The following is a 26,495-nucleotide window of genomic DNA, read 5'->3' on the forward strand; positions in this document are numbered from 1 at the left end:
CCAAACAGCTGAGTCCTTTTCCCAGAGGAAACCACGGGATGAGCAACACTGGGCCAGCCTGGTCATGTGACAGGAGGTTTCACACCCTTGTGGTACCACTTTATTCTCCTCTGGATGGACAAGAGCTTCCTATTTGTTGTAACTCAAGTTGAACATAGGTAAACAGGAAACCAAGTAGTCTGGGGCAGGCACGTGTGGACTCAAAGGCCTCTTGATGTGAGGAAAGCTGCCTTAAGGGGGCTCTGACAGAGGGGCATGTTTTGTGTTTGGGGATGTTCCAGCTTCATTTACATCACTGTGACAAAATACCCTGACAAAAAGAAACTTAGAGTGGAAAGGAATTGATTTTAGTTTACAATTCCAGGTTACATTTCATCATTGTGAGGAAGTCAAGGCAGGGTCTTTAAACAGTTGGTCAGCACATCCACAGTTAAGAGCAGAGAGAAACAGATGCACACACACTCACCTGCTTGTCTGTGTTCAGCTTGATTTCTTCACTCTTATGCTTCAGGACCTCATGCCTAGGGAATGGTGCCATCCACAGTGGGCTGGGCCTTCCCACATCAGTTAATTTAAATTCACCCCCCATGGACATGCCCACAGGCAAACCCAATATAAACAATTCCTCACTGAAACACTCCTACAAGGTCAAGTTGACAATTAAAGCTAAACATTGCAGGGGCGACTGATGAGCTCTTGGGCAAGTACCTGTATTTCAGAGGTCAGCGGGTCAAGCTTCTGCCTTTCTCTGAGTGGCTCCCAAAGGATGGAGAGTCAGAAGCCTTCCTAAAGGGATCTGAGGTCCTTGCAGGCATTCTCCTGTCCTGGGTATTCAGGCCTAGGTATTCAGGTCTTGTGAGGGCAGACAGAAATTGGGTATTTGCTGTGACCTGTTGTTGGAACATGAAGGACAAAATGACACCAGTGGCAGTGGAGACAAGTGGAGCTTGTGTGACTCAGGCCAGTTGAGGCTTTAGAGTGAGAAGTCCCTGCAGGCTGTAAAGCAGGAAAGGTCAGGACTGTCAGAGGGTGTAGGCGAGGCCTGGCAGCTGATTTGCAGGAATGACCTCGGTAGTTGATTACAGGAACGGAAATAGGGCCACTTCTAAGAGGTGTCCCTCCTGGTCCCGAGCAGGCCCCCAGCCTCTTCTGAACACCAGGTGTTTGTTGGCAGGGGGAGTGTGAGGGGAGGGGTGAGGGCTGGATTCAGTTGTCTAAGACCATCCTTCTCTCGGGGGTCCCCCTCAGCTGTATCCACCCTAGGGCTGACACAGCTTCTCTGTCTTTGCAGCTCAGCCAACAGATCTTCTGGAAATGCTCGATTTTCACAATTTGCCCTCAGGGGTAACGAAAACCACAGGTTTCTGTGCCACTCGACGATCTTCCCAAGGGCCGGATGTTGCCTACCGAGTCTCTAAAGATGCACAACTCAGCATGCCCACCAAGCAGCTGTACCCTGGTAAGTGGCACTCCATTCCTGTTCTGGGTGGTGGAGGGAATGCTGGGGACTCCAGGGGGGCAAGAAGCTGGAGTGGGTGGTTGCAGAAGAGGCACGGGTGTGCTTTCTGGGAGTCTTCATTATAGTGAAACCTACCACTCACCCATCACTTGTGTGCACAAGGCCTCGTCTGTGCTTTGAGAGGTCCAAACAGGCATGTTTCCACCCGTGACAAACCACAATGACAAAGGGCAGAAAGAGGGTGGATGCCCCCCAGGGGCGAGGTGAAGAGAGGTCTCAGATCATGGGAAAAGAAGTGCTTGCCGTGGGGAACATGAGCCTGATTGGGGCCAGTGACATTAAGAGACACAAGTCCAACATCCTGGCTAGTAGCTAGCGTGAGAGATTCTTAATGAGACTCTGCTGCCAGGTGCCAGACCTCTGCTTTTAATTAGGTATCCAGAGGGAGCCATTTTGGATGGAGGTATACATCCAGATTATTCACCCACTTGGGTAGTTAGCTCCTGTCCTCCACACCCATTGCCACTGATTAAATGCTCTGGGAATATTCTGTGATGGGCAGGTGATGGATTCCTCTTTCCCTGCCTCAGAAGGGCCTGCTGGCTCAGTCTGAGGTGCCTTGACCCTGCTGACCAGAGTAAGAGGTGAGCCAGGCAAAAGACACTCCCTTTCTGCGATTAGAAGTCTGTGTTCAATCTTTTGGTGGTCTGGACATGACCTCCCAACGGTGGACCAGAGTCGGGCAGTTTTAGCAAGCTGTGCTGTCCTGATGAACCCCACATCTCTGCTGTATCCCTGAAGGATGCTCTTGCTGGTTGTATTCACTTCCTCTGGCCTTCTGCTGTTTGGGTTTGTCCCCCACCTCCCAATGTCTCTCTGAAGTCATTGTGATTTTAAAAGTTTGTATCTGCAGGAGAGGCTGGGTGATTTGGTCCAAGGTGTCGTTTTTTTGGATGGATGGGTATCATGCACCATGCACATCCCTTGCAATGACAGGGGAAGCAGCCTGGGGTTTCCAAGGAACGTGCCTTTGGTGCAAAACCACCCTGGGTCACAGATGCTCAGTTTAGAGAGTGCATAAGTTATCCGTAAACATAGATGCCCCACCATGACCCTTTCTGAGTAGCAACCTCACCCTTCCTCGGGGGAGTTGCAGGGATACTGTCCCTTGTTTTTGGAGAGAGCATATATTTTTGGGGGAGATCACCTTGCGAATCCCCATCTCATCTTTTTCCAGAGAGTTGTACTTTTTCTGCCTTGTGGCCCAAGAGATAGAATTCCTCAATTGGAGACATGGAGGCCTGGGCCCAAGGAAGGGCTGGAAGAGGCTGGCCAGGGACAGCAGGGTATTCTGCTGCTGTGAGTATAGCTGTGGAAAAAAGGCCCCCAGCCAGGGGACCTTTAGACAGCCTGCGGATAATAGTTTCTCTTACCACTGTAGCTCAAGGCAGGAGCGCTAGCAGAGCAGGTTGCCACAGTTCCCCTCTCTCTCCCCACTGGGCTAGCTTACGGTAGAACTCTCTCGCAGTATCAGGTCACTGAGACTAAGAAATGGAGGGGATTCCCGAACCATAGGAGGGCGGTGTTTTTGTGGTTGTTGATTAGTTTGTTGTTATTTTGTTTTTGAGGCAGAGTCTCATACAGGCTCAGGCTGGCCTTGAACTTGCCAAGCAGCTAAGGAGACCATGAACTCCTGGTCTTCTGCCTCCACCTCCCAAGCGCTGGGATTATGGGCATGTGCCTGGCTTCAGCCTGTCCTGAGCTCTTAGCCTCTTGCCTTAGACTCCGCCATGTGGGGATCACAGGCCTTTGCCACCAGACCCCCTGGGATTTCTTTCTTTCTTTATTGATAGGGTGTCAGGTATTTTAGGCTAGTCTCAAATTTTGCTTTCCAGCCAAGGTTGACCTTGAACTTCTGATCCTTTTGCATCCACCTTTCTCGCCCCAAGATTGCAGGCGTGCACCAGTATGAAGTTTATGTGGTGCTGGCGACCAAGCCCAGGACTCCATGTGGGCTAGGAGAGCACTCTACCAACTGAGTCCCAGCCCCAGTCCTGGAAAGAGTTTGTTTTTCTTTTCTCCTGCCCTCAAATTAGTAACATGATTAGACACTCAGAGTCGCTCTAACTAGGAGGGGCGGGGCTGGGGCGGGGCACTGGGCCGTGCAGTGAGTGCCAATGGCCAGTGGAGCCAAGGTGACTTCAGAGTATCTGCAGAGGAATTTCTGTGGCGTTATCTCAGGTCCCACAGGTCAGTCTGGGAAAGCTGTTCAGGGGACAGCATTATATGTCATCTGGTGTATGAGGCTGCGTACCTTAGAGCAGGTGGTTAATCCTGGAAAATCCTGGAAAGTACTGCAGGCTTTCTGATTGGCAAGTGCTCAGGAAACAGGTCAGACCTTGTGGGATGGCTTCCATAGGACTCCTGTGGTCACATGCCAGCCCTTGCAGCGGCCTAGGTAAGAAGGGGAGTGGCTGCGTGCTACTGTGTGCTTCCTTCCAGAGTGCAGGGCTGCACCAGGGTGGGGAGGCTGGCTGTGGTAGGAGCTGCACCAGGAGACCCGAGGGCCCCAGGCAGCTGCAGCAAGGCTGGGTTGTCTGTAATCGTCTCACTAGCCTTACTCTAGTGGGCTGCTTGATTTTCCATTCATAACCTGTGCACATCTGGGTCTCCAGATGGCTGGGCATGCTTGTCCATGGAGTAGGATCTCCCACAGGGTGGGTACTGTACCCAAAAGAAACTACCAGGCCCTGCATGAAGGTGGCCATGGATTCTCCCTGTATACAGCCAAGCTTTACGGTCCCTGTATCTACCCAGCCAGCACCAGCTTCTTGTAATGTCCCCCTAAGTCACGCTGCGGCAGGACCCCTGGACTCACCTGGGTGTAGAGGCTCAATGTCCACCTTTCTTGAGCTAGGCACTGAGGTCTTCCCTTTGCTGTTCAGCACCTACTGTGAGGAGGTATCCAAGATGAGTGCTAACTCAGGACTCTAGGCAGGGTGGGTTGGCCTGGAGGCCTTTTCCTCCTCGCCCCTTGCCAGGGCTCCATCTTTACTCCAGGATCCTAAGTCTTCAGCAGGCCCCAGGCTCTAGAAGCAGCCCCAGCCCAGCAGAGCAGCCTGCTGCTCCGATTGCCCCCTCCTACCCTCACTGGCAGAGGCCCTGGATCCAGCGACCCCACTGTTGACCACAGGATGAACCACTTCTTGGAATGCAGGCCCTGGACCATGGTCATGGGTGGAGGGCAGGATGCTGGCTGCCTGAGCAGGTCCCATATGACAGAAAGACCTAGGACAGTGTGAGAATACAGTACCAGGCCAGAGGCACTGTATTCCTTCAGTGAGCAGAACTGTGTGTATTCCCTGAGAGGCCATGCCCATCTCACCCATATAGTAGTATGTGGGATTCCCTGGTTGAGGGCTACCTCAGCCCATTTCCTACACAGTGAGGTGCAGAATCTCTTAGTTTGGCAGTGTCTTACCCTTCCTTTCTCATACAGTGGGATTCCCTTCCTCCCTCATACAGTGGGGTTACCCTTCCTCCCTCATACAGTGGGATTGTCCTTCCTCCCTCATAGTGGGATTGCCCTTCCTCCCTCATACAGTGGGATTGCCCTTCCTCCCTCATACAGTGGGGTTACCCTTCCTCCCTCATACAGTGGGATTGCCCTTCCTCCCTCATACAGTGGGATTACCCTTCCTCCCTCATACAGTGGGATTGCCCTTCCTCCCTCATACAGTGGGATTACCCTTCCTCCTTCATACAGTGGGATTGCCCTTCCTCCCTCATACAGTGGGATTGCCCTTCCTCCCTCATACAGGATGGCTTTTGCCTTATAGCCCCATCAATATGTGATATCCCTTGGTTGAGGGATGGCCTGCCTCTTGTCCCCACATAGAGTGGTATATGAAATTCCCCAGTTTAGGGACGTCTTGTCCCTTGCACCCCTACACAGTAGGATGTAGGGTCCCCTGTTGAAAGATGCCCCATCTCTTACACATCCCATACTGGGGCATGTGAGGGTTCTTTTGGATAGATGAACCTTTGGCCTCTGCTTGGTGTTGGAAGTTCTCTCCCCTCACTCCATGTTAGGTCCATGGTGATAGGCCAGCTGCAGGTGCCCTGTCCTCACTTGAGGGCCTGGGGGTCAGACTGGGTGGCCCCAGAATAACCTCACCCTGCAGGAAGTGACAGATGACAGCTGTTCTTCAGGCCCGTCACCTTCCCCAGGGCCAATGAACAGTCCCAGTGAGAATCCCTCTGGCCCACCAGGGGCCACTAAAATGCCTTGCTGCCCCCCATCTGTCTAAAGTTCCCCACACCATGCAGTCATGTCCCACCCCTTGTCCCTCTTGTCACCCCCGCAAAGCCATGGCACATTGGCTATTATCCGAATAACTTACTTATTGTTTCTGTCCCTTATGGGAATGTCACTTCCTGGGAGCGAGGGACCAGTTTGTCCCTTGCCTTCTCCCTGGAGCCTGGCCCATGTTAGAAGAATTGTCGTAACTATTGATTACCTCACCAAGGCAAGTGACCCATCGGGCTGCCCATAGCCATTGCCTTAGAAGGAGTTAGTTCCATGGCAGCTGCTCTTGCTGGCCTCCTACTGTATTCCTGACGTGGACGGTGTCTTTGGGCGTCAGTGGAAGGAGCGAGGCTGTACCATGAGGGAAGCGGCTGGCCCTCTGCCATGCTCACTTCTCAGTGGTGGCTTTTCTGAGTGAGATGAATTAGGAAGCACCCGACAGCAGATGCACTCTTCTCCCAGACTGCCCGGAAGCTTGGAGTACAGTGTCAGCGTCCGGCTCCTGTCATAGCTGAGAAGGGACCTTCTTAGAGTGACTATAAATCCATTGTTATTTTGCCAGGAGAGAGATTAATGTTCAACATAATTTATCTTTTTCAACTTTTGTCTTAGCTGAGAAAATTTGTTACCATAGTGATTTTAAACATTGAGAAAGAGCATTTTAATGAGCTGGGAGAGACGGGCTGGTTATCCTCAGCCATAGATCATGATGGAGAAAGAGGACTCCCCCATGTCCCACTTTTCTTATTCTTCCAGTCAATGGCTGCAAGGGACAGAGTCAGGGTGGATGCAGAGGTGGGCAAATGACTGCATGGTCCACCCTGAGTGTAGACAGTGACCTCCAACTGCTATAGGAACCTCTCTGGTGTCCACTTCCTATGGGGACAAGGCCCCGCCTCTGGCATGGCTAACTGTTGTTCTTTAGCTGTAGGGATTACCTCTGGTATGCATGCCAGTCCTCACTGTCCACCAGCACCGGCTAAGGCTGAGACCTCCATCTTCCTTCACATCCCTGGGTAGTGGAGGCTACAGTGTGATGCCCAGAGCAGCAAGGCAGTGGTGAGGTCCCACTTGTCTCCTTCCAAGCAGCTCCCTGAACACCCAGCCTCATTACATAGGTACCTGACTTGGGCTAGGACATGTGGCTGTTCCATGTCAGAGTCTGAGGGCCCCTTACTGAGAGAGGTCATGACCCCCATGGAGTGGTTCTTCCACTGGCTTCGTAACCCATCATGCCCTGTGCCACCCCTGGGACCTGAATAGTTTCACTGCCGAGAGATCCCACAGCCTTTGCAAGCTCTCTCTGCCTGTGTCCTACATCGGAGTGGGAAGGAACCGCAGTCAAGTGCCCCCAGTACTCCAGGTCCTAAGACATCTTACTTTCCTTGCAGCACAGCGGTACCTGCAGCATGCAGATCTGTCAGCAGAGGGCACCCTTGGATAGCGTTGCATGGGAAGTGTGCAACCTAGGCTGGCTACAGCCGTGACTAGTGGTCTTCTGGGCCAAACGGTTGACCTTGTTCCAACTCTAAAGGAGAAGTGGGGATAGCCAGACACTCATGCCCTGTCCCAGCCCATAACTCAGACTCCTAGCCCTCTACAGAGAGGACAGAACACCTATCTCCTTCATCAGCCTGTTCCTGCTGACACCTTGCTGGGTGTCGCCCTCTGAGGGATCTGAGAGGTGTGCTGTCCATGGGTGGGAGAGGGAAAGACTGTTTCTAGATCACTCTTCCTCGCATTAATTAGCTGTATTGCTCACACCCTATCGCTGCCAGGCCGTTGGTGGCACAACGTCAATCATCAAGAGGATAAAGATCCATGGGGAGGTGGCAGCCAAGGTCTCACCTAGCTTCAGCCAAGGGTGGTATTAGGAGTGAGCTCAGGTACCCTCAGGGCCAGTCTAGAGACTCACTGTATTAAAGGGGACAGTTCCTCCTCTTCAACATACCAGATATTTGTTTTTCTTAAAATTTTAAATTTGGAGTATTTTAAAATTTATTTGTACGTTTTCTTTGATTTGCCTATTAACAAGGAATCTCAGAAAGTGTGAGTCTAGGATTGCACCAAGCCATAGTCTCCCACTCCCTTCTCCTCCACTCTGATCCCCTATGACTGACACTGAATGAGACACACTGTGCCCAGGCTTTCATGCAGTGGGAGACACGAAGATGCTTCAGAAGCTGCCCCTGCCGAGGGCGGCTCTCAGTCTAGCGGGTCCTGAGCAGGCCTCAAGCAGATGCGTGGAGGTGTGGGATGGAGCTAAAGAGAGGGCATTGCGGGATCCTCACTCGAAGGGCCACTGGGGTTTGCTGGAGACGCCTGTGTTTGAAGAATGCCTTGAATTGACAGCCTGACCCCTGGTGGTAGAGGCTGCAGAAGCTTGATCCTAGGGCAGGTGAGCTGCAGAGCGGTACCGCACACAGCTGAGTTTGCCCGACCTCTAAGCTGGCCTATTTGCTGCTCGCCATGGCTGGCTAGGATTGGAGTTCTCTTATGGACATCCCACCCTGTCCTCTGTTCCAGAGTCTGATTTTCCTGAGGACTTCTCCATCCTGACGACCGTGAAAGCCAAGAAAGGCAGCCAGGCCTTCCTGGTCTCCGTTTACAATGAGCAGGGCATCCAGCAGTTGGGGCTGGAGCTGGGCCGCTCCCCCGTCTTCCTCTATGAGGACCACACAGGGAAGCCTGGGCCGGAAGAGTATCCACTCTTCCCTGGAATCAACTTGTCAGATGGCAAGTAAGTATCCTGTTGAGGAGGGGAGTGGAGCTGCTGGCCAGACAGCATGGGGCAGCATCTAGCCAGGTAGTAGATGGCATTTGATACCCACCTACAGGGTACCAGGAGGACAGAGCACTCGACCTGGAGTCCCAAGACCTGTGTTCCCCAGAGTCGGTTTCTTCTTGTCTCTAAAGCTCCAGGGGACCTTTGCAGTTCCGTAGCCCTGTTTCCCTGTAGAATACACTGAGTGCATCCTCTGCTGGCCCTAGATCAAAAGGGACAGAGGCGATCATGTGACCATGCCTACCTGTTCCCAAAGGCACTTACCCTTATCAGACTGGATCTGACACAGTCTCTGTATGAGTGAATTGAAAACAAAGGCTTATGCCCAATATTCTGCTGGGAGCACCCTAAATGCTGGTGATCACCCAAAAGGTAACCTTGGGGACTTCAGGCCGCGGTTTCTGAGTTCTTGGGCAAGACTCTGCATCAATCTAGCACATCCACCCCACAGTTGCTGTGTGGGTTCATCTCCTGCATAAAGACTAGGGCTCTCATGATAATAACGGTACTGTGACTGCAGTCTCCCTATGACTCCTTCCTGTGTGGCTGAACCCACTCTGAGCCCTCTCGCTCATACCTTCCATGGGCACCCCGGGAGCTCCAGGGTTTGCATCTTAGAGATGAGAAGTCTGGTTTGGAGGGTCTGAGTGGACTAGAGAGAAGTATGAGTCTCCTATATTTTACATCAAGAAGGGCCTGCCTGACAAGCGCTCTTCCCCGAGTCTGGCTCCCTTCACTGTAAGTGGCCTACGTCAGGACCTCGCAAAGCAGGACTCTCAGAAGCCCAGAACCTTCCCAGTCGCACTCAGAGAGGTGGCTAAGAGAGATGACTAGGACAAGTGCTCTGTGGTTTATAAACATTCATTCCTTGTTGCCTATGGACGCTGTAGTCACCATGGGAAAAGAAGCCTTCTGTAGCCTTTGGAAAAAATAGCTCTGAAGCCAGTGGGTGTGATCCCTTCTTGACTCTTGGAGATTCTCTAAGTGACAGTAAGATTCTCATGTGATCTTGCCCAGACTTGTGCTCAAATTTGTCACTCAGAGGTTCTGCAGCACGTGGCCCTGGGTGCACTTACATGAATGGCCATGAAGCCACATGTTGGTCTTCTGCAGTGTGTACCCCTTTCCCTGCCTGAATATCTGTGTCTTTGCAGGTGGCACCGGATTGCTATCAGTGTCCACAGGAAAAATGTCACCTTGATCCTGGACTGTAAAAAGAAGATTATAAAGTTCCTCAACCGCAGTGACCACCCCATAATAGATGTCAATGGTATCATCATGTTTGGCTCTCGGATTCTGGATGATGAAATATTTGAGGTAGGCATGAGCTAGGCATTCCCCCATGCCACTTGGGACACTTGTGGCTCCTCATGTAGGGAATGCTATGGCTACTCTGGGAGACCCATCTCCTCAGCTAGGGACCACTAGTTCAACTCGATTGCTTCCCACAGGATGCTGTGGCCTGTGAGTGGAGAGGCCAGATTAGCTTCCATGTGAGAACCATGCAGGGATGGTAGTGACTACCTTTTTCCAAGCAATGCAGTATGTGTCTCCTGGGTGCCAGGTTGGGATGGACACCGGACACAGCAAGCTTGCTCTGACTGACACCTTCTGATGGGCCAGGGTTCTGCTGACAATTCCTGAGTGGACTTGCAGGACAGAGCTGGACCACATAGTGGGACTGTCAGGAGGGGACCTGCTGACTCAGTGTGTGTGTGCTAAGTCAGTGGTGTTCCAGCCTGGTCCAGCAGAGCCTGCTTCCCTGGGAAACACCCTAGAGACAGACGCAGGAAGCCCAGCAGAGCAGGGGCTGGGGCCTGCACGTTAGTTCAGAGTCCTCTGCATTCGTGTTGGGCATGGAAGGATGATGGGGCTGGGACGAGAGTCTGTGCAGGTGTCTGGTGGTTCCAGAGGCCACCTGAAACCAGATGAACTGAGGCAGCCCCTGTTGCATCTCTGAGGTCTGTGTCCCAGGTGCATCTGGAGCCTGAGCCCTTGGGCTGGGACATTTGGCCCAGTTCCTTTTCTTTGACATACCCTGGACTTTGTAGAAAGTTGGGGGGTACAGGCTCCCTGGCTGGAGAAGTTTGGTAATCACATGGAAAATGGTATCTGAGGGCTAGCTTGGATCTAGGCGGGCACTGCCTGCCTAGATCCCCAAATACTATGTGAATGCCATTTACTCCCTGTGCTGGTCACCACCAGGTGCATTGGCCACCTGTGTGCGACTGAGGCTTGCTGATGACCTCACAGCCACAGTGGGGTTCCAGGGCCGTGACCTCCCAGTGGTTCAGGGCCCAGCAAACCGGATGCAATGTCGAGCTGACCCTAAGTGCTCTGCCGGTAGTCTGCGGCCTGATGTGGAATTGCAATGTGACTACTACATAGATCGGTGACAAAAATGACATGTGGTTGAGTGTGATAAGAAGTGAGTGCCTGATGAGTGTGAACTACACTCACTGTGGAGGCGAGGCCAGAGTCAGCTCGGGTGAAGACGATGGGATGGAGCCTGTAGGAGATTCTAGAACAGCCAGCTGCCCCACTGTGGAAATGGGGTGGCCCTCCAGGAGAAGAAGGGAGCAGGATGGGGATGTGTCTGCTGGACTCAGTTGCCTTCCTAAGGCTGATTTCTAGGACACCGTAGCCTGGGGCTTCTGTCAGGTGGGATGGGCACATGGGTTGTGGAGACAGCGCCAACCATGGAGCTGCGGTCATTGCAGGCTTCTGACCAGACTTGCCCAGGAATCTGGGATGACCTGGAGGGTGGCTGAATGTCCTCAGCTAGACAGGCTGCTCGCCTCTGCCGGGGAGCTGGTGCTGACAGCGGGCCTAGGGGTCAAGTACTGCTTTTACCTGATACCCCATGGGAAGGTCTGGGCGAAACCTGAGATGCTGGCAAGCACCAGGGCTGTCCTGGAGGGTGTGAATAACAGGGGCACCCGAAGAGTTAGAGAGAGAACTCTTAGTCAGTGGGGTCAGGCTGGCTCCTGCTGTCAAGTGTCTGGTGACCAAATTCTTGAAGGCAGGCATGCACGGGCATCCCATGGCTGAGCAGAACATCAGGTCTGACCAGTCCACTGTGTGCTAGTGGATGCCAGGCTGTGCCAGACACTTGTCATTCCGGCAGGGTGTGCCAACGTGCCTTTTATCACCAAGTTTCTGGAAAAAACTTTGCATCTTAAAAATGTGTGTGTGTGTGTGTGTGTGTGTGTGTGTGTGTGTGTGTGTGATTTATGCATATGCATGTGCTCACATTCATGTTGGTGTGCATTTGCACATGTACATGTGTGCACATGAAGGCCATCAGGCAATGGCAAATGCCTTCCTCAGTCACTTTCCACTTGTTTTTGAGACAGGGTCTGGCTGGTCACTAAGCTCCACAAGTTCTATTGTTTCCGCTTCCCCAGACTCAGTATGAGAGGCGTGCACCACCATGCTCTGTTCTGGCGCTTCAGCCTCAGGTCCTCACGCTTGTGTGACGACCTCTTCGTTGACTGAGCTACCTCCTCAGCCTTGCACCATCTTCAAACCTAGGATCCCCAAGCAAATCCTGTAACAGAGCAGCTGGTACTGTTTCTCCAGAATGCATGGGAAGGTGCTACTGAAGCTCAAGGAACTAGACCCAGCTCAGAGGTCTTGGCTGGGTTTTCTCCATAGCTGAGGCTCAATTTTCCCATCTGCAAAATGGGGACAATGATAATAGTGTGTGTGTGTGTGTGTGTGTGTGTGTGTGTGTGTGTGTGTGTGTGCAGGAATCAATCCATGGAAGGTGTACACACGCGTGATCCACAGCAAGCACTCTGTAACAGTTACCAATTTGTGTTGAGAATGAAGACAGGGCCCCAATTTTCAAACCCATTTGAATACAGGCTGCAGAGTCCAGTTTTGCTCCTGTCTCACTCTTGCTGTGTACAGGGTGGGCCTCACCCTGCAACCGATGACTGGCAGCTTGGTTGGAACAGCAGGTTGCAATGCATTCACAGCCCCATATTTCTGGTGAGCTGTTTTCTCCTGCCGTGGAATTTGGTTTGAGGGAGAGCGGCTGCCAGAAGCCAGGGATTTTTGTTGACCACAAGTTGTTAATGGTCTGAGGGCTGTGTTTTCCCAGCCCCAGGGTTTCCTGGCTGTTAGCTGTGCTCACGGCGGGAAATTGGACCTGTCTTCCTTAATGAAGACCAGCTAGGGCAGCAAGGCGGAGGGCGGCCAAGGGGGACTTCCCTCCTCTGCTTCTTATGGGCGTAATGACAGAGGTGGGGGGCTGGCCTCAGCTTCTCTGTGTCTCCTTGCAAGTGAAATGGGATTTTTATCCCTTTTGAAATGGAAGTGATTTAACTCTTTGCTTTCCAGGTTTCAGATGATAGTGCTTGCTGTTTTCTCATTTTCACCACCTGACTTCTCTAGAAGGTTCTTGCTGGAAACTTCTCCGACGGCCATTTCTTCCCACAAGAGTCTCAGGCTTGTTAAAGGCCAGTTTGTTCCATAGCTCCCTGGATTTGAGAGTGGGAGGGTGCTGGCGCTGAGGCCGGGGCCAGGCTACGGCTGGCACAGGCTTGCAGTGCTCCCTCTCAGTACCCCTTCGAGGAAGATTCGCCGAACTCCACGTGGCTTCCAAGGGGCCTCAGGGAAGCTTGGGGTGTCCATAGCCCCCCAGAGACCCTTGAACAGAGTGAAGACACTCTGAGGGAGGAGACTCCCAGGGCCAAGGTAGAGGTTTTTGCGGCACAGCGGCGTCTTGTTCAGCTTCGTGGCATATACATGTTGAGCCCAGCTGTAGTGGCCTTGGCAGGCGGTCTCTGGCAGCTGCTGGCTCCCTCAAGCATGGCCCCTTTGCCTCACTAGCTTGATTCTGAGCCTTGAGGTTTCCCTGATGTTCAAAGGAGGCTGTGCAAAGCTACACAGAGAGGAAGTGGAGGCATATAGAACACAGGCTTTCAGCTCCTCCTGGGTGGCCTTCAGGTGGTCTTCCTGATTGAGGACTTGGGGCTCAGCAGTCACATCTGTAAAATGGGTGCAATGGGGCCACCACCCTGGGGCTGAGCATTGAGGGCTGTGTGAAAGGCCTGCCCAAGGGCTTCAGGGAGCCATGCTGAACCCAGGCCCTCTGGTGGCCAGAGCCTGGCCTGTTGCTGGTGGCAGTGACTGCTTTCTCCACGGAGACAAAGACGGAAGCTGTCCCACCTCTGGGTTTCCAGACTCGTCTAGTGAGTAAGTGCGTTGACTCCTCTCAGAGATGAGGAGGGAGCGAAGCCTCCCGACCACCCCCTGCCTCCGTCTGAGCTGAGAGACTGTAGAGAGTAGATGGACACAAAGTTGTTGGAAGCCTGGCCATAGTTACTGCTCCTGGGAACCTGGGCCGCAGCTTTCCCCTGCCGCCTCAGAAGCCCGCTATGAAACACGGGCTATTCTTCTCATCACTGGGCCTCCCTCACACTGTCTGGGTCTTGGGGGCTTAGAAGGACCCCACTTCTTGCTCACTTGGTCGACTCTACCCCCAGCCTGGTGTTTTCCCGAGGGAAATGCTGAGGTTACCTACAACTTGAGTCTTGTCCCTTACAGTGTGCCTGAGATCTGAGGTGCAGGAGGCGCTGGGCAGGCCGAGGCCCCACGATTCAGAAAGTGTGTATGTATGTGTGGGGGGGTGCCTCGACCTCCCCATATGGGCAAACACTCCCTTTTCATCCAGGAGTGAGCTTTGGAAGCAGGGACACATCTGTCAGGGAAGGGTGTTGTCTGGATGGGTGGAAGCCAGCTGTTCTTTGCTGGAGTGTCCTTGCAGCCGGGCTGTCAGCAACGGCAGCCCTGTGCTCTGCCCGCCTACCTCAAGGTGCTGGCAGCTGGGGCTCTGTTCCCATCTGAGAGCTTGGGAAGCCGGCACCAAGACTTAGCAGCTTTATCAAAGGCCACCTGCAACATGGCAGAGGGGGACTTCTGAAGCCAGGGAAGGCCTTCTTCAGCCTGGACCTCTGCCACTGGCTCCTGTGATCCTACATTAGCCAAAGACATCAGAATCCCTGGTTCTGTGAGATCTGTGTAGCTTGGAACCTCATAGAAAGAACCAGAACAAACATCTTTCCAGGATGGAAACTCGGGGCACTGACTGTCTTGCATGATGGTTAATGACCTGCCAATCACTCTTGACTCCTCCCTCCTCCATCATCCTATTTCCCACTTCAACCTGGAACTTGGGGCCGCTCTTGTTCTGCTGTCTGCAGGTTTGGGCCTGAACTTTGAGTGTTCTCAAGGGAAGGGCAGAGGCTGGTACCCTCTGCTCACTCTAGGGCCCTGAGGTGGAAAGGCCTTCTTGCTGAAGTATGCCATGAAGGAGGGCCATGGAAGAGACTGAGGCTCCGGGGGTATGGGGAATGGCTGGCTGCAGACTCTGGGCCAGGAGCCAAATGCACTTTTAAGCTGTTGAATGTTTCAAGGGGCAACAAGACCAAACAGACTGTAAACTCAGCTTTCACTGTGCACCCCCAGTTGCTGGCGAGTGCCCCCTCCCAACCACACCTCAGCATTTGAAAAAGGCCAAGTGTTTACCTAATCCTAGCTTCCCTGTTTCCAGGAGCCCGGCTTTTCCAATGACGTGTTTTTTCCTGGAATCTGCTCTGAGACAGGAATGGGCTGTGCTGAGGAGATGCTTTCCTTGTTGGCCAGCCTGAGGAGATCTGGGTCTGGCCTTCTCAAAGAAGTATGGTCTGAGAGGCAGCCATCTTCTGTATGGGTGTGGAGCAGAGCCCCGGTCTCGCAGGGAGATATTGCCGATGTGGCCCCAGATCCAGGCCCAGCTTTAGCTCTGACTCTAAGCCTCTCCCACTTTTCCTGCCCCTCACCCATCCACCAAGGGCCTCCCCGGTGAGCTTTAGTGGTCCCAGGGATTCAGCTCAGGCCTAGTGTTGAGTGGGATGCAGAACCGATGAACAAGGACTTGTGTCACTGGGGAGTGGAGGAAACTACCCCAGAGAAGCTGGTCCCAGCTGGTGGGAGTCTGCTAGTGACTGGCGGACAAGCTACAGAATCCCAGAGAGCAGCTGCCCCGGTCCAGCTATCGGCATTGGCCTCTGCTTCATTTCTGTCATCCTCCCTTGTCGACCTGAATGACGTACATGTCTCAAAAGGCGCCACAGTGAGGCACGAGGTGCTCTACCCACTCTGAGGGCAGCCAAGCGAGGCTGGTTCTGACTCTGGTTGCAGATAGCTATGAGGTCGCTATTCAGAAGCCCCTCCGATACCATCTCTGTGCCCTAGGTCCCCATCCATTATGATGTTTACAGTCCAGAGGGGACAGTCTGGGCCAGCTGTTCCTGAGATCTGGCCTGAGTCCGTGCTGCTACTCAGGCCAGTGTGGTTGGGGCTGTGGCCATGTTGGCTTTGCTTCGAGAGATTCAATGTGCTCAGCACGAAGACCCACATTCACATAGGCCTTTTGTACTGCGCTAGGGCCCTGCATCCTGTCCTACAGATGGGAATATGGAAGCTTCTAGAGCTAAATGGTAGGACCTGGGTTCAGTTATGAGAAGGGAAACCTCAAACCCAGGCTCTCAGCTGCCCCTCCTGGTTGGGGACAGTGCATGGTGGCCTGGCAGCAGACGGAAGGAACACACCTCGGTGGGTGAGCAGGGTGTGTGTGGGGTCTTGTCCGTCTGGCTGTGGACCATGACCCACATTTAGCCAGTCCTGTCCTTCTGGCTTCCACTCAGGCTTAGTGAAGGTGCTGCCTCTGGCCATCTCAGGCCATCATGCTTATGCTACAGCAGACGGTGTGGGCCTCAGCATGTGCCCCTTTGTGTGTTCGTGTATGGTGGTGTGTGTGTGTGTGTGTGTGTGTGTGTGTGTGTGTGTATGTGTGAGTGCCAGTGTGCGTGCCATGGTGCACATGTGGAGGTCAGAGGACAACCCCAGTTCTTTACCCTCTCCTTCTACCTTGTAGAGATCGGATCTCTATTGTTTGCTGTTTCCTACACTTGGGCGCTGACCCACAAGATCTCAGGGATTCTGTCTCCGCCTCTCATCTTGCTGCAGGAACACTGGGATTACAGATAGGCACTACCATGCCTGGCTTTACATGGGTTCTGGGGATTTGAACTCAGGCCTTCATGCTGTGTGCCAAGGGAGCCATTTACCTAGCCACACCATGTGTCCTTTGAGAGGCCCCAGAACACTAGCAAGTGTGGACTCAAGACTTCATCTGGCTGTGTCTTCACTCTGCCTGTTCTCTGGTAGCTTGCACTTCCCAGGAAGGGCAGAGTTTTTCTGATGGTTCTTCTGGTGCTGACCCACACATGGTCACAGGTGGTGGCAAAGTGGAGAACCTATGTCCTTCTAATTTAGGAGGCTCCGAGTCCAAGGTCCAGGTGTGGGCAGGTCACATTTCCTCCCAAGGCTCAGCCTAAATCTAGTGGTCTCACTTGAAAACCCTCAACTGAACTCTATCCATGTAAGGCCCATTTTTGGTCAGGTCATACTCTGGAGTTGAAGGTTAGAACTAAAACATAGCTTTGGGAGGGGGGCTCCGTTTAGCTCATGTCTCTAAAGCAGCCTGGAAAGGGCTTCCCCAGACCCTCCAGAGCATGCACACCTCAGTGTAAGGCACTGGGCACTCCTGAGTGGCTTCCAATTCCCTAGTGATCAGGTTTAGGAAGAGTTGGGGTTGGGAGCAGGAGCTGGCACCAGCCTGTGTGTGGCTGGCAGCTGGCCACATAGGGTTATTCATCAAGTTAAGTTGTTGGCTGGCAGGTAACCAGATGGGCGGTCTCTGCTTCTGGAGACCCAGTAAGGCACAGTACTGAGGCCCTTAGCAGCAGAATAGAGATTCAGCCCTTGAGGCTTGCCTGGCCCATGAGGGTGTCAGGTTTATTTGATGGAAACTGTGAGCAGTGGCCATCTCCCAGGAGACAGGGTCGACCTTATGTTGGAAGTCAGGCCTTGTCCAATGACATCATGCTGGGCTGGCGTGCAGTGGACATTCTGATCTGGTCCCCTGAGAGCATTGTGGCCAAGGAGCTCTAGGAAGTTAGTCCTCATTTCACAGAGGCACACAGTGCCAAGTCACTGAGGGAGGGGACCAGGGCAGACAGGGACACGTGTAAGGGGAGCAGAGGAGCAGTATGTCACCTTACAGGAGGAACATGTGGCAGAGGAACCTGTAAGAGCCTAGAAACTGCTATCAAACTGTTGATGGGTGAGTGTGTCTGAGCACTGATTCAGGGGCTCCATGGGGAGCTTGGCCAAGTCCTGTCCTTCAGTTCCCATGGCTGACTGCGTGGGTGTTGGGAACATGCTCTCAGAAACACGGATGGACACCTTTGAAGCTCCTCAATGCCAGAGTTTTTGAGTAACAGGAAGCCCACAGGCTATGTCAATTTGATTGGCTGTAATCCACCAGGTGCTCCTAATTGGGTTGATAGACACTGCCATTGGCAATCACAAGTTCTTTCATTCCGCTCTTAATGATGAATATTAGCTATATTATACATTTGTTCTGGTTAGGGTTTTTTTTTGCCAACTTGACACAAGCTAGGGTCAGCTGGGAAGAGAGATCTTCAAATGAAAAATGCTTCCATCAGATGGGCCTTTGGGGCATTTTCTTGAATAATGATTGGTGTGAAATGGCCCAGCCCATTGTGGGTGTTGCCACCCCTAGAGGGCAGGCCGAGCAAGCCATGAGGAACAAGCCAGTAAGCAGTGTTCCTCCATGGTCTCTGCTTCAGTTTCTGCCTCTGGGTTCCTGCCTTGAGTTCCTACCTGGACTTCCCTTGGTGATGGACTGTGATTGGGACATGTAAACCAAAACAACAACAACCAACAAAACAAAAACAAAACAAAAACAAAATCCTTTCCTTCCCCAATTGCTTTTGGTCAGAATGTTTTGTCACAGCAATAGGAAGCTAACTAGGACAACATTTCCCCCCCCCCCCACACACATGCAAACATACACACACACACACACTACAGATGGTTAGGAGACTGCAGGGTTTGTGCGGGTATCCTGTGGGGTCTGGGTTTGGCCATACCCATAGCCCGGGCTCAAAGTCAACATGTAGGCTTCTTCATGTAGCCTCACCCACATCATTGGGCTCAACACATCCCGTGCTGATGGGTCAGGAGACCAAAGCCAGGCTCTGATCTTTGTCCTCCATCATGCCTTCCTGGATGTCTCAGGAAGAACCCCCTTTTCCAATTGTGCAAGTTGTCCCAAGGAAGCCTAAGGGTTGTTTTTTCTCCCTGGAGATGAACAGTTATGACATAGAGTTATTCACCCGTGTCCCTAGACTTAGTAGAGTGTGAAACACTGAACTTGAAGAAGGAGGAATTAAAGCTATGTATGCTCCTGCAGGCTTTCATGCTGTAGAGGGGTGTTCAGATGATGGTGAGCCTTCACCAGGGATTGACGGCCAATTGGGATAGTCATGGTCATGACTGGAAGAGTGGTGGTGGTGTGTTGGTAGGTGTGGTGATGCTGGTGGTGATGGTTGTAATGGGGGTAGTGATGATAGTAATGGTGGTGATGGTAGTCTTGGTGGTGGTGGTGGTAATAATTGTGGTGATGACCTTGGTGATTATGGTAGTGGTAATATTAATCTAGATGGTGATAATGGTGGTGGTAGTAGTAATACTAGTGGTATTGATAACGATGGTAGTGGTAATAATAGTGGTAGTGATAGTATTAATAGTGGTCTTTGTGATGATGGTCTTGGTGATGGTAGTGATGGTGACGATAGTCAAGGTGCTAGTGGCAATGGTGATGGTGAAGGTGTTGGTGGTAATGATGGTGATGGTAGTGGTGATAGTGGTCTTGGTGGTGATGGTAGTGGTGGTGATGGTGGTCTTGGTGGTAGTGGTGGTGGTCATGGTGGTCTTGGTGATGGTGATGACAGTTATGATGGTGAAGGTGCTGGTGGTAATGGCGGTGGTGACGGTGAAGGTGGTGGTAATGGTGGTAGTGATAGTGGTGATTGTGATGGTGGTGATGGTAGTCTTGGTGGTGGTGATGGTGGTGGTGATGAGGATGGTGATCATCCATCTCTTTCTCCAGGCCCAGCTCTAAGATGTTTCCTGCATGATGCCTTTATACCATGCACCCTTAATAGCATCTAGGGAAAGACAGCAAGAAGACATTTTTGAAGCTGTTTCCTTAACTCTCCTATAAACACAGCCCAGCCCATCTCCACAGGCATACTGAAAACCACAGAGCAGTGTATTCTCGATAAGTCCACTGGCTTAGACATTTTTTGTTTCCATCCTGTGTAGCTCATAAGCAATAATACCAAAACAAAGTTTTAAATGTGACTCGTGTGGGCTCCAGAAAGCCCAGATGGGTGATCTGTCAACAGGAAACTTCTGAGGACATCGTGGAGTGACAGAAAAGGCCCCATGGCACCCAGTTGCTCTGCTCTGGGCCTGTGGAAGAATCCCCTGGCTTGTTGACAGGGTGTGTCCTGTACCTATGGGTACCTGGCATGTGCCTATGTGGCCTGGCTCTGTGATCCTTCACTGCTGTTGGAAACATGGTCATGCTCTGCTCCAGTTGAGGAAGTTGGGCTGAGGCCTCCCTTGGTGACTGCCAAGGCCAGTCCTCTTTCCATCCCCATAGATGGGGAAGTGTGGCCTGATGTGGTTTGGGAATGTGCCTAAAATCACTGAGCGTGATTCAGATGGGAACCCAGGAGAGCTTGGCAGTGTTACCTTCCAGTTCCACCTTCCTCCACCTGCGACAACAATCAAGGCACCCTGGGAACTTGTCCAGGCCACAGGTGCCTAGGTGTGTTTTGAATGGGTGATGGAGAGGTCTAGGGCATGGTTCTGGGCATGGCTTATGGCCAGGGAGTATGAGTGGGCATTCAAGATTTGTTTGGCTAGTACACTTGTGGGCTGCCTCTCTTGCAGCCTGGAACAAGAAGGGTTTGTTTTCTCAACTCGTTTGCACCTGTCTGTTTGTAGTCTTGTTTGAGGTAATATTGGTAAAATTTGATGATGGAATCTGTAAGTTAAGCAGTGATCTGTGTGGATCCCTGCAGAGCCCCCTTTGGATTGGGTGAGGGTCGGGTATGGCAGTCATGGTGTGGGGGATGCCTCAGGGAGAAGGAAGAATGCAAAGGAAGGGGAGCAGAGAGAGACCCCTGTTATCAGTGGACATACTGCAAAGCTCTCTGCTGCATGTGAGTTCACTGCATAGCCCCCAGGGTTGCAGACTCTCCAACAAAAGCTTTGCAATTTCCTCGGCCCAACGCAGCTTGGCTAAAATCTCATTATCGGCAGAGACACAACTGACTCGCTCAGCAAAACGCTTCGGGCTCCGTGAGCGCCAAGGACAGCATGATCTCTACTGTGTCCAAATAGGGATGGACCTGTCCTCTGCAGAAAAATGGACCGCTCACTTGATGCTGCCAACATGGGTGCATGGTCAGCACAGCACACTGGAACAACAGTAATGCCCAACGGGCATGGGGTGGAAGCTTCTAGAAGCTCCGTAGGGGCTCAGAAAGTAAGCCTGTGAGCGGAAGGGGAAAGGGGCAGGCAAAGGCTGTTATATGAGAGAAGTGGCATTCAAACACTGACACTTCTTCTCCTCAGGTGATTTAGGGCTGCCATAGACAGGCTGTGTGGGACTGCCAGTTCTGGGTTGCGGCATTTGAAATTAAATGAAGTAATGGTAGGGCTTGGCCCTGGCCCTTGGGTTTTAGAAGAGTGGGTTGGGCTGCTACCCACCGTGTATAAGCCTGCTGGGTAACTGAGCAGCTTGAGGGTGTCCTAAGTGTGGTGTGCATAGCTTGACACTGGCCTTATCCCCCAAGGGGAGCAGCTCTAGGGAGCTGGGAAGGGTGCAGGCAGCCTCCTTGCTAGGTGGCCTGTGACAGTGGTCTCATCTCTCCATGTTCACACATCTGTGTCATGTAGAAGAGAAATGTGAAAGAAGTCATCCATCCCATCACTTGGAAGTGTGAGAATAGGGTAGGGTCAGGCCTGGGGAAAAGGTCACCTTTGCTGAGACAGAGTGGGCCAGAGAAGGTTGGTGGACAACACAAGACCTTGTCTGAGGCAGGCTCAGTCAACGTTGCCTTTTCCTGATGTGAGCTCAGGACATCATGTGGGGGAGGGACGGGGGATGGGGGTGGGGGTGGGGTGGTGGTGGTGGTGGTGGTGGTGGTGGTCTCAGTATAGCTCTTGAGGGCCTATGACCTGCAGTTGAGGGAGGAAACAGTGTCCCAGACACTCAGGTACTCACCTCGGTGCTCCTGAGGGTCAGCCACTTACTGTACACTAGGGCCCTTCTATGACATGCACATGCATACAGACAAAGCAGTGCACACACGGGTATACACTACAGCTAACATACAGTCTCCACACCCATGCGTGAACACAAAATCTGTGCTCCTGTCTACAAACATGCCAGACAACCTCAGCTTTTGCTACGAGGCCTGCAGTGTGTGTGTGTGTGTGTGTGTGTGTGTGTGTGTGTGTGTGTGTGTGGTGTGTCTGTCTGTCTGTCTGTCTGTCTTCATGGTCGTGTTGGGAAAGCAGACTATGGAGAAAATCCCCAGAAGGCAGAGGACAGCAGATGAGACTCCTGCACTGAGACCCCTTCCTGGCAGGCTAGAGGGCGGGGCTGGAGTGTTCCATGGCACCACCCCATTGGTGCGTGACCTCTGCCTCTCTGGGCAGAGTTATGCTCATGGAGAAGGGGGTATGTGGAATGGTTTGCATCAGAATGTAAGTAGGAGAAGGGTCAAGTCTGAAGGAGCTGGGGGTTGTGTCTGCCATCCTTGCATCTCTGGGGTGTGTGTGCTGGGAACAGTTAGCAATAAGACATGACATTAAGGGAGCCTCAGTGAGACTGGATAACCAGTGGCTCCATGCAGGAGCAGAGAGCCTAGCTCTCTGGAGAGAGCCTATGGCCCAATCCCGAAATTCAGCCAGTTGTTCATGAGTACCTGCAGCCAGAGCCCACCTCTGGAAGGACAGCTGGTGCTGACTTCCTTGTAGCACCCCAGTGCCTCCAGAGTGCTGCCCATGAGCAATTACAACTTCCTGCCTACATTGAGAAGCCAGGAGTGTCCTTCTGGACTGTGGACCTGAGACCTTTCCGGGTGGTCTCAAGCTGTGGGTGAGGTTATGAGCCCTGCCAGCCCAGGTTCTAGCTTCCTGCCTCCACCCCTGCTGGCTACTGCTAGGTCCTGAGGAGGCCTTGGGGGGGGGCAAGCCCTGCATGTTTAGGGCCTGTATTTCTCCCTCGCCCATGCTGTAAAGAGGCCATTGTGAGATTCAGGGCTGTTGCAAGGAGCCTGGATCTCTCCGGTGAAACATTGCTAAGATGTTCTCAATGTGAGACTCTGGCCATTGGTTTTTGTTTTTAAGATTTATTTTATTTTATATGTATGAATGTTTTGCCTGCATGTATATATGTGTACTTCATGCCCATGGAGGTTAGAAGAAGGTGTTGGAGTTATGGTGGTTATGAGCCGCCACGTGGATGCTGGGAGTTGAACCCAGGTCCTCCGTGAAAGTAACAAGTTCTCTTAATGACAGCCCTCTCTCCAGCCCTAGGCTTGACTTTAATAAGTAGTTTATGTACCTGGGGCTTCCAGACTTCTGTCACTTAGGCCACAGGCAGTGACTTCTAGAAAGCTTGCTGAGGCTGCATCCGATGTGACAGGGGAATCCAGAGAGGCTGAGCCTCCAATAAAGCCCTCTGAGCTTCCTGCAGAGCTGGCTGGTCCACAGGGGAGTGAGGCTACTGGGGACATCCTATAAGGTCTCAAGGTGGGTTAGTACAGCTACACCCTGCTGGGACTCCCACCCAATGTGCCTAGCCCAAAGAGAGGCTGGATGTATCAGATCCACCCAGAAGCATTCCTGAGCTCCCAGGAGGATGAAGCGGAGCACCCTTGCCCTCTGGGATACCATTGAAGTTGCAGAGGCAGGACCTGTCCTTGTCACCTCTACCTCCCAACTCCACCAAGCCCAGCCTCTCCAGACCCACACCATCAGAGACTTCTAGAGGACCTGGATTTCTGAGCAGGACATGTGTGTTCTTGGGTACAAAACTGCTATCTGCCCTCCATCCACTGTGATGTATTTATTTATTTATTTGAGACAGGTTCTCATGTAGCCCAGGCTGGCCTCCAATTTGCTGTGTAGCCAAGGATGATCTTGAACTTCTAATCCTCTTGCTATCTATTACCTCTCTAGTGCTGAGATGTAAGTGTGGTGATGCCGTGACTCAGTTACATAGTGCTAGGGATTGGACCCAGGGCTTTTGTGCATGCTAGACAAGCACTCTGCTAACCAGTCATCATTGCGTTTTTACCAGGTTGGCAATGGGTCTAGAGGAGTGCCTTAGCACAGTCCCTGCATTCCTCATGACACCCCCACTCCCAGCACCCTCTTTGGTCTGATTTTCATCTGATAGCTACCCGAAGAAGTTGGCTGAGAGATTGGACGCCAGGCCCTAGCTCAGTCTGAGGCCGTGTGGTAGCCCCAGGTCAGAGGCAGCCCAGGATGGAGGTGGGGTCTTCTCAGAGCCCAGGTTGGGTTTTCTGCATTTCTCTTGCTCCTGCTCCTCTTCTCCCAGTTCTCACAAGGTCTGGGAGGGGACTATAATGGAATCACAGTACCCTCACCCTGTCCTCCCAGCCCCAGTCTGAGGCTCACACAGCTGGGGAGCAGAAACAGTTGTGAAGTAGAGCCCCTGTCCTACAATCCTGTCCTCCTGCCCTACAGAAAGCTCCTTGTCTTTTGGTAGTCTTGCTGGGCACTGGGCATTTGAGGCTTTTCTCCCCTCTTCTCACATGCAGTAAAGAAAAGCTAGATGGGCCGGAGGCACCCTGGACCAGGATCAGGTATAGAGTGAAGCTGGCTCCCTGTAGGGCTTGGAGATGGACAAGGTTCGGAAAGCAGGTATTCCTTACCCAGCCTGGGTTGATTGCATTCCACATCCAGGCTGGACACCTGACTGAGCTGAAGCCAGCTTAGCTTGGGTTCCAGAGTAGGCACACAGGAACATGGGGCTTTGTGTCAGTTGCTGGAGCCCTTTCTCCAGCCTTGGAACAAGTTGTCATGTAGTGTGTAGGTGGTGGTGTGTCCCCACACTCAGTGACAGTGAGCCACCTTCCTCCGGGCCTGCTCTCTTGACCACTAAGCTGGATTGCAGAGATGTGCGAGACACAACTCTGCCTGAAGAGCTTGAGGTTCCTGAGGAGGCAGAGCCTGTAAGAGACAGTGACCTCACAATGTGTCAGCTGCTAGACCCCAAAGACTCCCAGTGTACACCGCCCCACAAAGGCGTCTCTTCCTCCCACCAAGTGTGTTTGGAAAGCATTTGTTTACATGCCAAGCTGTCGACTGAAAGAGAAAATATTTTATTTGAATTGGATGAAATATGAGCTAGAGGTCGTGTTGCTTAATGAAAAGGTGTGGTTTTCCTGCACCTTTCTGCCACGAGGCTCTCATCTGTGGGAGTTTAAAACACAGGCCTCCAACATCCTAGGAGGGACACGTGTGGAAGAGGGGGAGCCAGGGCGGTTCTCACCTCTGCTGGCCTCAGAGAAGGTGGGGAGGAGTCATGGGCATTAGAGAGAAGCATCTGGACTGGATGTTGGTAGGGGAAGAGGTACTATGTAAAAACTGAGAGGGGATCGTTGGGACCCCTCTATGCCCCGCCCCCATTTGCTGCAGCGGAGGCTGCAGAACGTCAAGCAGAAGCAGGCAGTTTTGTGCGTCTATTCTCTGACTCCCACATCCCCTTGTGGGCTCAAGTCCACGGCTGCCCTAAGGGAGGAAGAAGCCCCTGTCCTTGCCCCTTAACCCCCAGGGGTCAAGCGTGAGCTAGGCCACCCTACCCCCAGCTGCCTCTTGCACAACTGTCCTGCCTCAGCTTCTGGTAGGAGCCTGGGCTCCGGGGCATAGCAGTATTGTGGTGATATGGAGTGGCGGCGTGCAGCTCTTTGTAGGTACGAACGAGGCAGTAGCTGTCCTGCTTGCTGCAGGGAAGAATGCTTTTCTGTCTGCAGTCTGAACAGGAGTTTGTCTGCCGAGGTGGGGCCAGGTATGGGGGTTCAGCTGGTAGTCATCGGCATGGGCTTATGGGCTACCTCTGGAGCTCAATGTCCTAGTTAGTTTCGATTGTCAACTTGACGCAGCCTCAAGTCACCTGAGGAGGGAGTCTCAATGAAGATACTCACATCAGCTTGGCCTGCGGGCCATGTCTGTGGTGCATATTCTTAATTGTTAATTGATATAATAGAGTCAGTCTGGCCCAGGTTGGATTATTCTGTTCTATAGGTATGTTGTCCTGGGTGTCTAAGAAAGCTGGCTGAGCCAGGCGGTGGTGACACACGCCTTTAATTCCAGCACTCAGTTGGCAGAGGCAGGTGGATCTCTGAGTTCAAGGCCAGCCTGGTCTGTAGTATGAATCTTAAAAGTTCTTATTAATAAAAAAAAAAAACCTGGAGCCAGATATTGGGGTGAATGCTGGAAGATCAGAGAAGCAGAACAAGCCACAGCTTCCTCACCTCGCCAATTCCTCAGGTGATCCTGTTTCCTCAATCTGGAAGCCTCTGAGTCCTCATCCAAATGGATCTCAGCTGAACTGCTGCTAGAAGCCTGAAAGCTTAACCAGCTCTAGTTCCTGGTCTTCATGCCTTATATACCTTTCTGCTTCCTGCTATCACTTCCTGGGATTAAAGGCTCACTTTCTGGGATTAAAGGCGTGTGTCACCATGCCTGGCTGTTTCCAATGTGGCCTTGAACTCACAGAGATCTAGACGGATTTCTGCCTCTGGAGTGCTAGGATTAAAGGTGTCAGTGCCTCCATTTTCTGGCCTCTGTATCTAATGGTTGTTCTGTTCTCTGACCCCAGATAAGTTTATTACGGTGCACAATATTTTGGGGAACACAATACCACCACACTGGTCTACAGAGTGAGTTCCAGGACAGCCAAGACTACA

General features: G+C 52.4%; 1 protein-coding gene across 1 annotated transcript in view; it reads left to right on the forward strand.

The window, feature by feature from the left end:
* The window catches only part of Col5a1 (collagen type V alpha 1 chain), a 152,375-nt gene that overhangs the window by 34,843 nt on the left and 91,037 nt on the right, over window positions 1-26,495 (forward strand). The window contains exons 2-4 of the mRNA XM_059262197.1: window positions 1,292-1,459; window positions 8,295-8,508; window positions 9,708-9,870. Of these exons, the coding sequence (XP_059118180.1) occupies window positions 1,292-1,459; window positions 8,295-8,508; window positions 9,708-9,870 (545 nt within the window). The remainder of the gene's footprint in view (window positions 1-1,291; window positions 1,460-8,294; window positions 8,509-9,707; window positions 9,871-26,495) is intronic.

The sequence above is a fragment of the Peromyscus eremicus genome, chromosome 4, assembly GCF_949786415.1.
Source record: "Peromyscus eremicus chromosome 4, PerEre_H2_v1, whole genome shotgun sequence".
NCBI lineage: Eukaryota > Metazoa > Chordata > Mammalia > Rodentia > Cricetidae > Peromyscus > Peromyscus eremicus.